General features: G+C 32.6%; 2 protein-coding genes across 4 annotated transcripts in view; both read left to right on the forward strand.

Moving 5' to 3' along the window:
• The window catches only part of LOC124367009 (serine/threonine-protein kinase N), a 148,902-nt gene that overhangs the window by 103,945 nt on the left and 25,951 nt on the right, over window positions 1–19,006 (forward strand). For all 3 annotated transcript variants that reach the window (XM_046823680.1, XM_046823689.1, XM_046823697.1), the window contains 6 exons: window positions 11,415–11,677; window positions 12,119–12,276; window positions 14,527–14,614; window positions 16,299–16,464; window positions 17,362–17,557; window positions 18,150–18,373. In XM_046823680.1, coding sequence (XP_046679636.1) covers window positions 11,415–11,677; window positions 12,119–12,276; window positions 14,527–14,614; window positions 16,299–16,464; window positions 17,362–17,557; window positions 18,150–18,373 — 1,095 coding nt within the window. The remainder of the gene's footprint in view (window positions 1–11,414; window positions 11,678–12,118; window positions 12,277–14,526; window positions 14,615–16,298; window positions 16,465–17,361; window positions 17,558–18,149; window positions 18,374–19,006) is intronic.
• LOC124367022 lies at window positions 2,535–9,248 on the forward strand. Its single transcript, XM_046823706.1, has 2 exons — window positions 2,535–4,700; window positions 5,900–9,248. The coding sequence occupies exons 1-2, from the start codon at window positions 4,158–4,160 to the stop codon at window positions 7,241–7,243; spliced, it is 1,887 nt and encodes a 628-aa protein (XP_046679662.1). The 5' UTR covers window positions 2,535–4,157; the 3' UTR covers window positions 7,244–9,248.

Raw genomic sequence — 19,006 nt, forward strand, 5'->3', positions numbered from 1 at the left:
TAGTGGGATTTAAGCTTTAGCATAGAATGACTTTGTCGATTGCATATTTTATGTTTAAAGACAATAAACTTTCTCATTTCTCAAAAGTATATTACACTTTAATGACAGAAACCTTGACATGTTTATAAAACAAAAATTAGAGCTTTGGATGGAGATTTATCATCCTTCAGTTGACAAAAAAACGATGTCTTTTACTCTACTTTTTTTCTTATCCATTTTACATTAGTTTTCAAAAAGTAATATTTGCTGAAAATTGTACAAAGGTAAACAATGGATCATTGATGAACTACTATATATAATGATCTATAATCTATAATCAGAAATACATTGGAGAAGTGATTTAATTAAGGTAAAGCTAGTGAGAGGGCGCATCTTAAATAAATAGTGGTTGGCTTGGTTGAAAATAGACAAGATCAGTGCATTCTTGTAGAACCACAAAAAAAAACCCAATATATATATATATAACTTAAATTTAAAAATATGGAAAGCAGCCCAAAACAGTAGGTACATAAAACATTTCCAATTTTTGAAACCAAAGAAATGTTGAGTATATAAAGGAGGAAGTGGGATAAGTTCACATAACAGATCATACATTATTTTGAATCATAATGGTATTCTAGTAAATGATCCTTTTACTAGTAACTGAAATGTGCAATTATTTTTTTCCTTTAATATCACTGATAATAAAATTGTACAAATGTTAATAAATTTATTAATTTTACTTCTCTACCTCCCTGCACATTGCGTAACAAAAAACTCATTTGCACCTAGGACAGAACAGAAGAATATTAAAATAACTATATCTTCCTAAAACTAATCTTCTACAAGATTGTATGAAATGCCATTAACTGTAATAAAGTTTTTATACTATTGATTTCCAAACCACAAAAGTATATAGTTAATTTATATTTTATATCAGGTCATGTTTGTGAAGCATTAACAATTTCCAAAGTAATTCCAATATTTCAAAAAGTTGTGAATCATCAGATTTCATATTTTATACCCATATCCATTCTGTCTTTCTTCTCAAAAATCTTTGAGCGCTGTGTATGTTTTATTTTATTATTTCACAATTTTAAAATATAGTGAATCAACTCTTTGACAGTACAACATAGCTTAAGACCTGGAAAATCAACAATCACTACTGATATGGACTTTGTTCAAATCATTATAGGCTCTTTAGACAAAGATGAATATGTAAAAATGTTTCTTGAGACTTTTGATAGTCTCACACATAATACTAATAAGCAAACTCGTTACAATTGGATTATGTGGAAGAGACCTAGTACTTGTAACTAAACAGTAGATGACAGTGTATTGAAATAGATTGTTTAGAAGAAAATGTTTATGGAAATAATTGACTAAATTTGGCTTGCAATTCCATTTTATAAAACATGCAGTATTACCAGGCCCTATCCTGGGTCTCTTGTTGTTTTTAAGTTAAATTCAAGGATTACCTAAATATGCCAATATAAGTGAACTGTACATGTATGCTTTTGATATGTACTGGTAAAAGACAAAACCAATCACTAACTTTTTAACCCTTTGGCCTACTTTAATGTGAGGAATGTTTCTGTCACACAATGATACACACCAGAAATGCTAATGGAAAGCACAAGGAGAAGAATCAGTACAGGGAAATCGTAAATAAGCTATCTATACATACAAAACATCAAGTCAGGATGGCTGTGACGTCTATAGTGCTGCTCTCGCATGTGGGAGTTGGCCTTGAAGTCACGAGTTTGATTTGTACCTACAAAATGGTTTGAGATATGAAGTTGAAACTTAACAAGTTTAATGATCTTATTAGTGTACATCATAGATAAAAGTTTAAAAATAATATAATTTACATACCTAAAATAGTGGTCATTTAAAATTTTTGAAAGCATGATAACTATAAGATGTGTGATATTTTTTAAATAATAAGAATTATAAAATGGCACTTTTCAATACAAGCACTTTAGTACTATGTTGAATGTCCTACAATAAGTAATTAAAGATATAATTAAGATTTTTCAAATATAGATTTTTTCCAAATGCATACTATTGCAATGTATATTCTAATAATAAAGTTGAAGAGTTTATCTCACAAGCCACAATTTACAATAATATATGAACTGTAAAACACATTGGAATTGAAATAAACAACAAGCAACGATACCTAATTATGATTTCTTAATAAATGCTCAACATGGCTCCTCTCTGCTGGTTGGAGACTGTAAATCTCTGTAAAGTTGACTGCCAGATATCTTCTAAGGGATTCTGCTCCTTAGTAGACGAGTGAAGACCTATTGTGATCTGTATTCCGTAGTTTAGTTAATGATTAGTGTTTTGTATAGTTTTGTATTAAGTGCATGTCTTTAGTGTTAGTGAAGTTGACAAACAACATTTAGGTTGTGATTCCTGACCTAGGCGTGCCACAACGCTTTAGTAAGATTTGTTTATTTCAACCTAGTTTGTAATTATGTATTAGGTTAGTTCTTTACCTGAAGAAGAGATCAGATTGCAGATCTCGAAACGTAGTGTTACTGTTTTCTTGTTTCACTGAACGATGGCAAATGTCCGGAAAAATCCTGTTTCCTTCACATGGCAATGTCTATTGGGTGAATGTTACAAACATTCTATGTATTTTGTTTGTACCAATAAATTAAGGATATAAATTTACAATCTTTTTTGGTGGGCGATCTCTTACAAAGTATTCTTAAGTAAAACTCCTCTTTGTGATAAATGGTTGAAAAAAGCCTGAAAAAACACATTTTGGCATAATTTGGAAGTCTTTATATGTATCTGCAATTACATGTCCCTCAAATTGTTTGTACATATTTTCAGTTTTTATTTTTAAAAAACATTACATTGGTCGAAAATGACCTGCCAGCATTTGCCAACATCGTTATGTTACTGCTGTGTGTTCAAGAGTTAAATACCGTCATTTACAGATGAGATTTCAGAGCAAGTGATAGGGCATGTTTAATTTAGGTGGTTTCATAGTAATGTTTATTAGATTATAGTTACAGTCTGTAATGTTAATCTTTAAATAAACTATACATATTAAAATGTAAAAAAAACTTTTAAAACTTAACATTTTTACATTAAAAATTATGTTTTTACATACATTTTTATTATATACATTTAAAATTTTAAAAGTTTGTATTGTATACTAACTTAAAAATTAACAATTTCCTATTTATGGCAGAAAAACTATTGGAGTGTTTGTGATTTTAAAGAATAGTTTATATTTGAATGCAACAAACATATTAAAATGTTATATATCTGAACATGAAACAAATATTTTTTCTAGGGTTCCCAATGGTACTAACAGTAATAAAAATGATGTCTAAAAATAAATGAATGCGCTCACACCTGAGGAAACACCAGCTGTGAGAGCACGCGTGTGATAGATTTGCGGTGCAGTTACGCGTGTGGGTGTGGCTGGGAATAGCTCTGGCGCTCTGCCACAGCGAGTCTATCACTCTGTTTCTAGTCTTGGATTGCACACCTTTCCTTGTCACTATTCTCTTGTTATTTCTCTAAAATATGTAATCAGACCTCACCCCCAATGTGGTGAGGTCCACCAGTATCCAGTGTGAAGTCGCTGCCGTCTGCTTGTCATTGGCCCAATGCCAGCTGAGACCAAAATGTCGAAGTGGACTCGCTCGCTCACTCGGCTTGCACAGGAAGACATTTTGCAACCCAGTTTCACCAGTGGTTAGGTTAGATCGGTGCTAATTGATAGTGCATTTCAGTTTTACTGTTTTCGAGTAATTGATTGTATATGTAGTGCAGTGTTGAGATTGGATAGTCGGTTTACAAGATGTTCAAATTATTTTACTGGCTAATTTATGATTTCTATGTGGGAATTTAGAACTGAAAATATTTATTTCTTTGATCTTATGAAATGAGAATCAAAGTTAGATTAAAATAAGTATAGATGTTTTAGAATCTTTCTTTAATGTGATTAGAAATGTTTCAGAAAATTTGTCAAGACTTATTAAACACAATTTTACAGAATATTTTCAAAATTAATTTTGTTGTTTTTATAATGAGTTGAACATAACATTATGTAGAAAAGAATTCTAAAAGTGAAAGACATTTTTCAGTTTTTAAATTGTGAATTGTGAAAATGTGAACTGCACAATCATTAAACTGTGTGCTTAAGCATGGCAGGGAAGCCAAGTGACGTCGAGCAGGAATGGTCAGTGCATGCTCACCTGACTATCTCCCATGGGAACACCCCAGCCCAGTCGCCCCGTGCAGTTGCACACCCTTGTTACGGCTTCCAACGTGGCAACATCGTATTCACCACACGACCTCCGGGAGACAGCAGCAGTCTGCCTGTTCGCAGGCCTACACAGCCGTATGGCCGCCGCTGCATGAGCACGTGTAACATCACGCTGGACCCTGCACATATGCATGCTCCGCCACGCTGCCACCATACCGTTACATTGTCTTGTGAACCGAGCAAAGAGTGCGATGTGTGTGATGGTGGCAGACTCAGCCCCACTGCTACACGAAGACCCCATACCTTCACTTCACACTTCTGCACACGTGTGCCTGACAAGACTGTTGGCACCAAGACAGTGGCCTCACAGACATCTCAGATATTTTCTCCCCCAACACCTCCGCCCCCTGATAAGCCCACTAGACTTGAGGTGCCAGGAAATGAAGACAAGGAGAAACGGCCAGGAAATAAATCTCCCCGTGTAAGTAAATTTATTCTTTGTTGTCAGGTAGTTTTATGTATATATAAGTTAAGACAGATGAGAATCTTTAAAACTCTTCTGGTTTCTGAAAGTCCTAGTTTCAAAGCAAAAGATGGATACATAAAGAATTAATATAAAATAGCCTAATGGTTACTTGAATTTCAGCAATCATAGTTTATACTACAAACCAAATAAGAAAAAATGATTAGCTTTATGTTGTTCTACTTTTTTTATAGACAGCAAAACTAAAATGCCCTGTTAGTAGAAAACATATTATAGATATTTTTTTATTTTAACAGGCGAGTTTAATAATAAATAGAAACAGCTACCTTTAATTCATCATGTTGATTTGAAACTACATGCAATTACTTGACCATTTTAGATTACTTCAATGTTACTTTTGTCAGCTTTTTTAACCTCTCTAATTAACTTTTAAATATTTAATTAATCCAGTGTATTTACTGGGATAAAATAATGACTATTATTGAATTGTAAATTAATGTATACCAGTAAACATTATTTTTAAATCAAGGATTTTTTGCTCTAATAATTAGATAATATGTTGTGTCAGGTAATTTTATTTCACATAACTTTTATTAAAATTCTTTTTGCTTAAAAAATTCTTTTATTTTTATTGAAAATATAGTAACGCAATGCCTATAAGTATTACCGGTTTCTTCAAGAATTCTTATTGGTGAACACTTTGTTCATTTAAACCTTACATTTGAATAAGTTCAAATTTTAAATTTATTTCATCACATTTATTGTACAGTCTCTTGGTACATCCATTAAATTGACTAATTAAATTAATTCTAATCCTGAAAATTCTTTGTCATTGTCATGTAATTCTATATTGGTGGTCATCCTCAAAATATGAATGTATACACAAAGATATTGATTAATATATATATATATATATATATATATATATATATATATATATATATATATATATATATATATATATATATATGTATGTATATATATACACACACATTTAAAATACACTGTAAGTTGTCTAGGACCATGCTAAAATTGAGCAATAGATATGTATTCATTTAACATTATTAATTTTGAAATGTAGTCACAGTATTGATATAAACAGTAAGTTGTATAGGCATGTTTAAGATTGATCTAATTATTATGCCCTAATAAATTGTATACAAAGCATTTTTAACTGTGTAGTTTTGTTCTTGCAGAAGTTGTCAAGATCACCAGCGAGGTTGCGAGGAAGATCTCCTCTCCTGACAAAGCGTGAACAGTCAAGTGAAGCCAAGAAGAAGCAGCCACGCACTGTGCACATTGATGTATATTGTACAGGATCAGAGGCTAGTGGTTCGTCGGACGCTGAAGACCCATCGGACTCTTCACGGCAGACCGTGTTCGAGTCAGAGGAGGTGCGAGTGGTCCATACTCGGGAAGATGAGAGGTTACCTCAGGCTTTATGTCGACAGAAGCGGAGAACGCTCAGTGAGGCGTCAAGCTCCCACAGCTGTCTCGGTGGAGATACCAGTATTAGTTCCCTTTATCCGTCACAGAGGAGCTCCTTTGCCTCAGGTGTCAGTTTGGGTACTGACAGTCTGCAGACTGATAGTAGCATCCTTTCTCATGTCACCTCCAGTTGCGCCTTGTTCAGTGATGAAGTCATAACTTCATGGAAGGATACCAGTGATGTCGACTCTATCCGACAGAGTGACCTTAGCTTGGGTCGGGCAGACAGCTTCGACTATGAGAACAGCATTGATCGCTGGCGGATCCTACAGAAAGAGAAAGCTTGGGCTGAGAACCATGAGAAGACATGGAGATCACCAGAAAAGGAGCGGAGACATCACATGCAGCAGCGAAGATACCAGCAGTATCTGGAGAGGCGAGGATCCCCCTTCCCTCAGTGGGAGGTGGGAAATGATGAGGTGGAAGAGGAGACCGACAGCAGTTCAGACATCTCGGAAAACTCTGCAGGCTCTGAGATGGGGTGGACTTTTGGTGACTTGGATGAAAAGTTGAAACATGTCAAAAGAGAAGACACTGTCAGGCGAGCCAGTAGAGATATTATTTTTGTCAAGAGCGAATCAGAATTGAAAAAACAAGCGAGTAAAATACTTGATTCTGGAAGTTTAAGTGATTCTGCGGCACCATCTCCGATTCAACACAGGTTCTTAAAACGGGATAACATTGGTCCTTTTGGTGTAAAAGAACCTTCTCCTCCTAAGGCTAAACTGGAATCAACCGTAACAACTCCTTTTACAGCGATTCCGGGTAAGAAATCTGATCAAATGTCTAAGGCAGAAAAATTTGGAACTATTCTGGGCACTCTGAGGAAACCAGGACACCATGTGGGGCCATCAAAGAACCCAGACTGTTCGTGTAACAACTGCAGGCAGTATTACGAGGAGATGGGTTATCGTAACCGGACTCGGTCCTTGGGAGACATGCCCAGTTCCCAGGAAAGGGATAAGTGGAAGGCTACCCTGGATACACTTTTACAGAACAGACTGACTGAGGATTCTGGCAGTGGAGAATGGGACTTGGGCACTCCAGTCTAGACTATACTCCTGATATCCTATACCATACCGTTAGGTGTTATTTTTTTTAAAAGTATTGAGAAAAATAAATTAATTTTTTACTATCAATATTATAATCCCAGAATTTGGTACCAGTACAACCAGTATTCAACAAGGTTTGCTTGGAAAATAGTCCTCTTCGGGGTACTTTGTTTTCTCATTTTCTTAGTTGTTGGCTCTTTCACTTATCTCTTCATTCTGCATAACAAACTTCAACACTCTAACCCTATCTGTTTCTTATCCTATCTTTAAGATTTCCACTTTAGAGACTATCTCAAAATCCATTCTCACCTATCCTGTTGAGACCAGACCATTTCTTATTCTCCCCATTCTATCTTATATTGTAGTATTGATTTATTCATCATCATTAATTATTTTCCTTTCATCATTTCTATTCTTCTAGCTTCTATTCAGGAATCTCATAGAACGTAATTCCATTTCTATATTTTTCTTTGTACATTTTTATCTCTACCTCTGCTCCAGATTAAAATTTTTTATTTTTTCTAATACTTCTCTACTTTTGTATGTTCCTTTCACTAACTTCTAACCAATTAATACAACTTTTCAACCTGTGTTGCCAGTTTGATAGAATCATTTTAATTCTTTTATTTATCCAGTCATTTGAAGAACTTCATTCTCTTCATGTTCTTTCCCAAATGATTTACTATCATGAGAACAAAGTAAAAAATGTTTATAACATTTTTGTCACCTAGTACTGACCTAACCTATCTGTTGTTGGTTTAAAGTCATTTCTGGAGTCCAAAAGATAAATCACCTTCCTTATTCTTCTAAAACATACAAATAAAACAATATATTCAAGCTAAATATTAAAATACCCATTTATTTAGTCTGTAAATAAATCAGCTATTTATATAGAATGATAACACATAAAATTGTTAATATATGTTTGTAATAATAAAAAGAAAACATAAGATAAGGTATGTAGATATTATAGGATACTGTCATCATAAAAAAAGAACATTTTAATACAATTATTATAGTATAAATGTATAATATAAAATGATGATTTAAAATATTTAACATTAACATGGTTAATGGTTATAGCATGTATTACAGCATCCAATACTGGATCTATAGCATGGCTTTGTCTTCGAAATTTGGCCATCCATCTTACAGAACATTCACTACAATTACCATTCTTTTCTTATTTTAAAAGGCTCATCAGTCATCTTTTTGATATTGTTCTTCCTGTCGTCATCAGCTACAGACTGTGTTAATACCTTATCAATCAAAGTAAGCAGGATAGGCATAACCTCTGACTCTCTCTGTTAAATATTTTATCATAGACGTACAATTTTTTAATTTCTTAAAATTAACTATGTATCTTTTCATAATATTGTAGATTGAGTCTGAACAATTTGTATCTTTAAGGGAGATATTAATTGTACGCAATGCCAAGAAAATAGTTTTAGGCACTTGGGTGGACATTGTGTAAATAAAAATGAATTTTGGAATGGTTAGAAATATTTATTCCATTTAAAAATTAATTGTGCGATTGTTTTAACCTGTATTAAGAATGTAATGTTTAAACTCTACAAATTGCTCAAAATAGACTTGTGCTTAGTCATGGTCAATAGATTTGTTCTCTTAGTAATTTAATTTTTTTACTTTTTCATGTTTTTGTACTATTAAAATCAACTATTGGTTGTGCATTATAAAGTTGCCACACATAGACTAGATAAAGTTAAATGTGTCTTTCCAAGATTTAACATTTTTTACTCTTTATTCACATTTCTGTGTGTGGGACATAAATTGATCTAGTCATAATAATAAGCTTTTAAGTATGCTATCGCTTAAGTATTATTATTGTTTTTATTTTTGTTATTTATTGCTAGTGATACTTAATCTTATTTCTAAGTATATTTATGGGTTGAAAATTGTTTTGTGATTTATACAATAAAATATGAATGAGTGGAGCATTTTTGGCATTTTTATTTATTGTTATTAAATTATTTATGTTGATTGAGATGTGTCCATTTATTCCTTGTTTACTGTATTAATAAAGTGAACTATCTCAAATCTAGTTATTGCTCTAAATGGATGTTTCGCATTTACATACTCTCTCATTGTGTAAAGTGTGAAAGATTCTCAACTATAGACTAAATTCAGATATAAAAAGCTTAAACCAATTTCTTACAAGAATGAATAATTAAAGAACACTGAATTAAATGATTTTATCATAGTAAATTATTTGTCATGAATGAGATCATTTTTTGTGAGGATGATTTCTGCTGAGAACAGTCTGAATTTCTATATCTACAATACATTGCAGTATATGCATATTAAAACGAATTTAAAAGATATATATAAAAATATTGGGACCATTTATAGAAAAAATGTTGCCTTGAAATTGGATGTTATTGATTAAAAGCTATTCTTATGTTTACTGGAAAATGCATGTGGAAAATTTCAGTTCAGTTGGTATCATTTAACACATACAGTAGGGAGACTTTTAATCCTATAACCGACAGCCATTAATAATTTCCTTTATGAAAATCCCATTTTGTCTTTTTTCAGCTTTTTGTATAAGAATTAATTAAATTTATACTTATCTGCTAATACCACGAATTGCTTTAAATATAGAGTGTAACAGTATGTTTTAGTATATTTTTGTTAAATTCATCATATTTCAAAAAATTAATTAATTAATTGTTATAATTGTGCTAAAGTTTTCAATTCAACATCCGTAAAAAATAAAAAAAATTGTACAAAATTTATTATACACAAAGTTAGGTGCACAATCACACATTTATAGTTATTAAAAGAAACAAGTTTATAAAATATAGAACTACAAAAAATGTATAATTTGTTCAAGGTACCAATTACTTACTGTAAGCGTATATATTTAAAAATATACATAGATAAATTAAAAATATTATTATAAATAAATATTTTGTGCACATAAGTGCATATTGTTTTCTCTGATAGTTTTAAATTATTATATTTCGTTTTATCATTTAATAACTGCTCTGCTATGTATGTTATGTTTTTAAAATATTTGCTTTTTAAACCTGTCTTTGATTTAGGATTTGAATTCAAACATCCTCTGGACATAATATGTTTTGAAATTTAAGTTTTTTTATAATCAAGAATAAATTAAAATGTGTTATTTATAAATTCTCTGTCTAGTATATAAAGTATCTTTTCTAGTAAAAGTTTTTTGTGGCTAGCAATTTTGAATCAATTCTATCTCTGGTCAAATTTTCATTCAAGAATTTTTTTACACATTGAATCTTATTAATGTGCATCACCATGAGCACACAAACTAAATTTAGATACCTTAGATCTAATAATTTAAAGACTTAAAGTCATCGTAATTATTTTTCATAACAGCTTTATGTCAAATGTTTGAAATATCGTTCTAAGAACTAAGACATGTCTTTTACACCATAGTCCTCTTGAAACTAATGTTTTTTGACATAATAATTACTGAAAATTTTCCGAAGGGCATTGTTTGCCTTATAAAATCAAATAATTGGAAAATGATGGTTTGCAAGCTTAAGCCAATTTAAAATATCAATCAATTATTTCTATCATTGGTCATTTATGGAGAGATCAAGAACTTAGTATTTTTGTAAGAAGAAAGTAGTGTATGACAATGTGTTGCACAGGAGAATAGTCTACTATATTGTTATTTAATGTGTCATCTCCGCTGGGTGTTACAGTTTGAAATTATTCATCACTGAGGTTTGCTTACAGAAAAAGGTAATGAGAATATTATCAGGCTTAAATGTAAGAGAGAGTGGGGTAGAATATATGAGAAGAAGAAACATCTGACAACAGGGGAAGAAAACCAAACAGTACAAATTTTGAACAACATGAAATTTTTATTTTGCTTTTTGTTGTATCATGTTGTTGATACTTCAGAGAGGTAATATTTGAAGTGCTAAATATATACTAATTAATTTTGAACTAAAACATTAAGAAACAATGTTTGTTAATTTTTGTTTTAATTTTCATAATGAGACCTGTCATGTGTCAGCAAAAATTAACATGATTAGAGGTCTTGAATTTTTCAGTAAGACATTTCATGAAATTAAATTACAAACTAAATGAGTAATTAGGACTAAATGAGTAAATCAGAGTCGAAATATGGAAGCCACGATAGTAGTTAAAAATGAAATGTTTTTAGGCCCAGGCCAGTCTTTCAGAATCGTCAAGAAAGCTGGATCTGCTACGATGTTCACTGGAACTGCGGAGACAGGAGCTCCCTCCTGACTCTGCAGCTGCGGCACAGCTCAAACGGGAGCTACAGAGTGTGCAGGCTGCCAGCCCTGTGCCCTACACCACCACTTACACGAGTCTGCAACCGTTTCGAGACACGGCCAAACCCCTTAACAGCTCCCCCAGCAGCCTGAGTCGTTGTGCCGCTGTCACCGGCAAGCTGGAAGTCAGGTCAGTTCACATTGTGTAACAAATAATGTAATTGTTTTGGCATTCACCATCCATAGATTATTAAAGTCATTGGTTTAAGGTAATTAAAATCTTAAATTGTATGTTGTTGAAAAGATATTAAGTTGAAATATTTAGTTTTAAATAGTATTGCAATTTAAATTTAAATTTTACTGGAGATGTCTTTATTTATTGAAATCATGTCCAACTGTCTATAGTGATGTTCAAGTGTTTTGTTTTGGAAAAAAATACAGTGCACAAAGTTTCACTAGAATGTGTTTGAGCAATACTAATTCCATACAACAAAAGCTTAAGATTTAAAAAGTAGATTATCATATCTCACCATGCTTATTTGGAACATTTATTATGTTATTTGTTTTCTGAAAATGTTAGGGCATTATTTCATAATTCTGACAAAGAATGAGAGTGTGGATGTTGTGACAGGCTTATGGGATGTCAGGACCTGCTGGAGGATGTGCCGGGTCGCTCTCGCAGGGAGAAGGACAACTCGAGTAGTCCTGGAGGTGACCTCAAATCCTTCGTGAAGGGAGTGACTGGCCGTAGCTCCAGCAAGAGTTATAGTGTCAAGGACGAGACTAGCAGTTAGTATCTACCACAGTACACTTTTTAGTTCTTTTCTCACAATAGTATTATTGAGCAGTTCAGTTACAGGATTTGTACCAATGGTTAGATTTTGAAATTTAATATGTTTGTGTGTGTGGGTGCGTGCTTGCGAGTGTGCATGTATGTGTGTGTTAACGTTTGGAAACAAACTATCTTTTTTAAGGAGAGACTAATCCTCTTTTTACCTTATTCTGCCCTTCCTCATGGACTGCTGGCCTGTTACAAAACAGAATAAGGAAGAGAATTAGTAGCCTAGAATGCAAAGATGATAGTATTAATAAGATTAAAAAATGCAGTGTTCGCTGACAGGTTTAGAACCCACACATCTCTAATTCTACTTGAGGTCCAACAACCTGGACTGCGTGGCCAACCGGTTTCCTAAAGCCGATCTCTAATTGATCTGCTAAGCTGATTTTGTTGTTGAACTTTTAATCAATTACAAAGTTAAGATAAAAGTATACAATTTTCTATGAAATATCTATTTTTCTTGTTAGTAATGTTTCTAAAGAGCTTCAGTTAATATGTTGTTATCACTATATTTTGAAAAATCTTAAATTATAGACCAGGGACTGCAAATGTGTGGTGTGGCAACTCAATTCTACTTATAGACTGCTGATGCATTCTATAGCAGAATTATTTTCTCTTGTAATTTAGTTGCATGGTTTAAAATATTTGTCTAATTGATGTACTACACCTCACTCCTAATTTTTGGGGCATAAATCGCATATAATTTATGATCAATCTCGGTCTGAGTAATTTTTCACCCAAAGAAATCTTATAACACCACACTCTTTACACTTGACGGGATTTTCTATTTATTTATTCTATTTGCGGCATTCATGGTTTCAGGTTATAATTGAACAATGCGCGAATGTACAATGCTTTGTCTTGCACATTTTGGAGCTTACTGAACGACAGTACACACTGATGTAAACATGGTGGTGCTAATCTCTCTATTTCTCATGCTATTAGTAAATGGCGAATTTATTCTCTTGTATTCTACAAAATTCATATTTAGGACTCATTTTTTCATTTCATAGATTAATTAAATATTGCTGATTAAAATATTAACATTAAAACATTGATATGATGTGACACTGAATTTAGAGGATGCAATGGGCCTAAAAATTAAATCACAGAGGTAATAGAACCTATATGGAGGATAGGGGTGGCTAAATATTATTTTTGCTGGGTTGGGACACCATTAGTGAGTCATCCAGCTTTAATTAAGCTTAACACAAAACCCTTCTTCTCACAATTGTATATATGATCAGTATAAGAGCTAGAAGCCAAGAGAGGTATTTAAAACAACCATATGCCTTAAAAAGAACAGCAAAGTTAAACCGGAAATCAAGTTAACGCACAAGCAAATGCACCCGTTGCAAATTGCCACATTTTTACAATATTATATGCAGGAGTTTGATTTTTCGTCAAAGAAGGCTAGGAAATCCTCAGTCAAATATCCCTCCATGTGACCTTCGATACAATAGGATTTGCTGACTAACTGCAGGGGCGTGCATTACCTTCCTAAACTCAAGACACTACCCCGATTGTGAGCAATTTGCTAACAGTGCGTGCTACACATAGGTAAATGAAACTATGACTTTGCATGATGTTGGGATAAAATTTCTAAAATAATATTTAATTAATATTACTAAAGATTATCAACACATTTATTAAGGTAAGATACCAAGCAATACTCAAAGATATCTTATTAAAAGAATGTATTTTATAAGAGTGAGAGACAATCTAACAAGATATGAGCAAATTGCTACAGTGCATGTCATTGTGGAAATAAGTAAGTGTTTGTGCTCATGTACTAAGAACAGAAGGTACACTGGTCAGCTTCCAGAACCAACCTATTACTGTAGCTGTAGTTATCTGGAGGAGGTTGGCTCAGTACCGTTACTGGACCAGTCAACAAAATAAAAGTGGCAAATGCCACAACATTACAATTAATTTATAAAGAAGTAACTAAATATAGTATATATACATTTTGCAAACTAGGGTCCTTTTATCAGTAATTTAAATGTATTAGCTTTGGGAATATACCAGGCTTTGTAATATTGAATTTCTTATGCTACTACTTTGTTAATAATTCTCCAAAGAATATTAATTCATCACAAGCTTCTACACAGTATGAAAATTGTAAGGAGTTTGAAAGTACGCTTTAATAGCCCTGATGCTGTGGTATGACAGAGATAAGGTTGCTGTGTTCTTTGTTGCAGATGAGATAATGGCAGTGATCAAACTGGATAACCAGACAGTAGCCCAGACCAGCTGGCGCCCCTGTTCCCAACAGGCCTGGGATCAGAGGTCAGATGATGTTGTTTTTAGCTAATAATTCTAAATTCTTCAACTGTATATAATGTTCTAAATATTTTAATAAGTCACATATAATCATCGTAATTGCAGATAAAAGTCAAATCTTTTAAATCCAGAATCTTTCAATGTTCTTACAAGTACAGCAGACCTGTAACCCAAACCTCCAAATTATCCGCTCGTTTCCGTGATACTATTACATTATATAAATTAGAATGGAATCAATAAGTGCTTAAAAATGTTATAGATTGGTCTTAATGTCATGTATTTGATGTGATAAGTAAGTCTGAAATGATGTTATTGATCTCCACTGGCAGTGTAGCTTAATTGACGTGTTTCAAAATACATTGTTTAAGTTAATTGAGAACACACAATTGTACAGTAGTTCACACTAGCAGCTGAACAGCTGGTGAAATAGGAATTTTATATCAATTTGGTTGGCAGAGCATGTTGCGTGCTGCCAGACGGCTGTATCCACCGTATTAGTTATCAGTATATTGGAGGTGTTTGTGAAAGTTGCTGCCACTGATTTGTACATTACAGTATTTTTGTTGTGTGTACAGGAAAAAATGGTTGCTATAATACTTTAATATGTTACGGTCACAACCTGGTACATAATTCTGTTTGGTGTGAACGACATCTTTCCATTAAATTTACTGATATTTACCAACTAAACATGGAGTGTGGGTTAATTGGATTGTACAGCCTTTTATCATACGACCTGCTGTCAGCCACATTAGACAAAATGATCAGAGGTCTACTGTCTCATATCAACCCACTAGAGTCCTTATCCGTGTCGTCTGGATTATGCATACAGTGATGGTGTTAACATACACATGCATTATTGTTTAATTTAGAAAAAAGTTAGTCTTAAGTAAAGAGCAACAGTAAAAGTCACTTTGAAGCTCACAATAGTGTATAAGCATTATCGCTTATTAACTCAACAGTGATGTAGCAAGCAAGAGATAGTCTTCTAGTTGAAAGTTCCACCATTATTTCAGTTATTAACAATCTTAAGAGTCAGATTAACTGACAGCCAACTTGTTTTTAATTCCATAAAAGCAATGTTAAACCTCAACCAAATATAATTTTTGTCCCTTATTTTTAACGGTATAGTTATATGAAAGATGTCTCATTTAAAAAGTATTATTATGTGTATCCAAATGCTGTTTTTTTAACAATTTTTATTTTTGATCAAAAAACAAATCTTAAACTGTTTGTGCTACATGGTTTAAATAATTAAAAAGTAGAAACAATAGTAATGAAAAACTAAAAGCAGTAGAATAAGTATTAATAATATTTTCTTAATTGAGACATCTACCATATTCTGCAACTAAACATAAGGATGTAAAAGTGTTTAAAATTAAAAATTTTTTCTGAGATAAAATTCAAGGTCATTTAACTACATCCGATTCAAAACTGTTTATTTTGTGTCTATCCTACTATGCAATTGTGAAGTATTATAATTGGATAGTTATAGCACTGTATTTTATATCAATTAATGAAAAATCTTCATTGCATGATTTATTAACATTATAACTTGCTAGTTATGTCGGTTGTAAAAAAAGTACACATACAAACGTAATTATTTCATGGTTTGGTTTCTGTTAAAAAACTCATGCATAAAGGATGCTTACTTTAGATATGGCAGAGAAATGTCACCTTACTTTTGTTATAGGTTCTCGATAGAACTGGACAAGTCACGAGAGTTAGAAATTGGTGTATTCTGGCGTGACTGGCGCTCTCTCTGCGCTGTCAAGTTCCTGCGACTGGAAGAGTTCATAGATGACATTCGCCATGGCATGGCCCTGCAGCTGGAGCCCCAAGGGTTACTCTTTGCTGAGGTAATTAAAAACTTCATGGAAGGGCTAGAAAATGATGCTTCTACGTTGTACAAAAATCATCCTCCATCGGTTAAACTCTGTTTAATTTTAATTCGTAAGAATTTATCTTCTTAATATTATCAGTCAAAATTAATGTCAACAGTTTTTAATTATGGTATGAATAGAATTTAAAAATTCGTCTGATTTTTTGAAGCAGTATGATGTCATTTTTTATTGTACTATGAGAGCGTTCCCATTTGTATTTAGGATCTGTTTGAAGCTATTTTACCTACAGATGTTGATGATGAATGACGTTTTACATCAATTTATGGTTACAGGATAGTACATGAGCTGGGTATCTGTGACAATCATATACAAATTTTGTCACATTTATGCAGTTGAGATAATTCATAGCAATCACCAGCCTCATAAAAAGAAGTAAACGTTTGGAATTTTCAGAGAGACAGTAAAAAGGCTGTAAATTTCTAATCTCAAATATCAGAAAATGATTGCCAGTTGATGTCCTGAGTTCTTTTTGCATGTATACAATTGAAATAAAATTGCATTCTTACCAGCTTCAGATATTAGGTTCAAGCATTAAAAATAGCACATTGTATATTAACAATAAATTTGTATTGGAAAAAACATCCTGCAATATTACTAAAATTCATTGCTTGATTACTTTTGTTTACTCGAAACCACATTATGAATGGTATATTTATTATGATTGTTAATTCATTTTAATTGCAGACTGCTCTGTTAAGTTTTGAAACTAAATTAGCTAATTTACGTCCAGACTTAAACAGGCTCAACAATCGACAATTTTATTGAGCATTTTCTGAACATTATACTGTCATTCATTATACTTAAGATATAAATAGTTTGCATACATTTCTGGAATATGACTGTTCTTATCAGATAAAGTTCTTGAACCCAATGATCTCACGGAAACCAAAACTACAACGGCAACGCAAGATATTCAAGCAGCAGGTGAAGAACTTCCCTCGAGCTAAGCAGATGAATATCAATGTGGCAACTTGGGGACGGCTGCTGAAACGATCCTCGCCATCCATCCAACATGGCCGTGCCCACTCGGAGAGCCCCCCTTCTGTTGGTGAGCACCACTGCCTTTACAATTAAGTGTTACCAAGTTGATGTCTCGGAGAATCTGGGATATAAAAACATATTTTAGAAGACATTGACAAATGAGGAAATCTTTTATATACAATAAAAATTTATTTTCTTGTAGTCTGCTATTAGAATGTTAAAACTCTGGTACCCATCATATCACATTCCATTCCAATTAGTCAGAAAATAGATTATATTAAATATCGTTATGAACATAGAAATTCAATTTGAAACTATACAATTTAAATAATGTCATACTGATAAAACTTTTAGAAATGAATCGTGTTTCGGAGCAAAATAAGATGTCATTTATTTAACTACCCAGACAGAATGGTTTAGTTATTATTAGTATTGTATGCATTTTACTTTATAACTCAAATGATGGTTTGAGTGTTATTAGTGAATTACTTAAATATGCAAGCTTGTTTGTCCCTAAAATATTAAAATATTTTAAATTAGTATAATTCTGAAAAAGTAAATAAAATTCAGTTTATTGTAAATACTATTCTACTATTTTTGGTAGTATTGATAAATGTGTTTAAGTGTGAATATCACTGTATAATGTATTTGTTGTACAGGGAGTGAGGTGGAGGAGAAGACAGAAGCTCCTGGTGAGGCACCAGAACCTGGGGTGGCAGGGCTAAGTGGGGCTAGACCGTTGGGACTAGGGGTGGCAGTGCTGCCCCCACTCCCTCCTGATAGTCAGCCCTTCCTACCCTCTGCTGTAGCTAAGAAGCGGCCCCCCACCCTGCCGACAGTGCCCCCACCACCACCTCCACCGCCACCTAGACTGGACCAGGAGGTATGTACGCTACACTGCTCTGCCTTCTATACAATTACAATTACACTTTGTTGTTTTATACAATTTCCAATTTTCTACTATGAATATATTCTTACAATTCATACTTAACAGTCAAATATTTATCAAACAGAAATATATATAAAAATAATTTTTATCTTCTGAAATTAATGAAGGCCGCATAAACTGTTCAATGTAAATATTTTTACTATTATTATGGTATTAGACCACTATTTTAATTTGTAAGTTAAATTTTTGGTGAATTGAAGAAAGACTAAAACTTTTGCACATACCAGTCAATTTATCTTAATAATAGTTTTTATAGATATTTTAGGTGTGCATTTTAATTGCACACAGTCAAATTTTCTACCATGAACATATTAAAATAATTATCAAAATAATAAAAACTAAAGCAATAAATAAGTAAGTGATATTATAGATAAAATATATTATCAACCTCTATTAATAATGTTTTATTCCCGACATAATTATGAAAATTTTAAGTTTTGTCTTTTGTCTTTTTCAAGGATCAGAATATCAATAGAGTTCAGTCCCATTATAAAAGAAGTTCTGATTTTCATTCATATTTAACGCAACCTTTTCAAATGTTTGATGATTTATAAACATTTTCCATTG

Source organism: Homalodisca vitripennis, chromosome 1, assembly GCF_021130785.1.
Source record: "Homalodisca vitripennis isolate AUS2020 chromosome 1, UT_GWSS_2.1, whole genome shotgun sequence".
Classification (NCBI taxonomy): Eukaryota; Metazoa; Arthropoda; class Insecta; order Hemiptera; family Cicadellidae; genus Homalodisca; species Homalodisca vitripennis.

What these genes read in the sequence shown, in the direction of transcription:
- LOC124367022 (XM_046823706.1), top strand. Translation starts at nt 4,158, where the DNA reads ATGGCAGGGAAGCCAAGTGACGTCGAGCAGGAATGGTCAGTGCATGCT. An exon ending in CAGGAAATAAATCTCCCCGT is followed by an intron (nt 4,701 to 5,899) that starts GTAAGTAAATTT and finishes TTGTTCTTGCAG; the next exon opens with AAGTTGTCAAGATCACCAGC.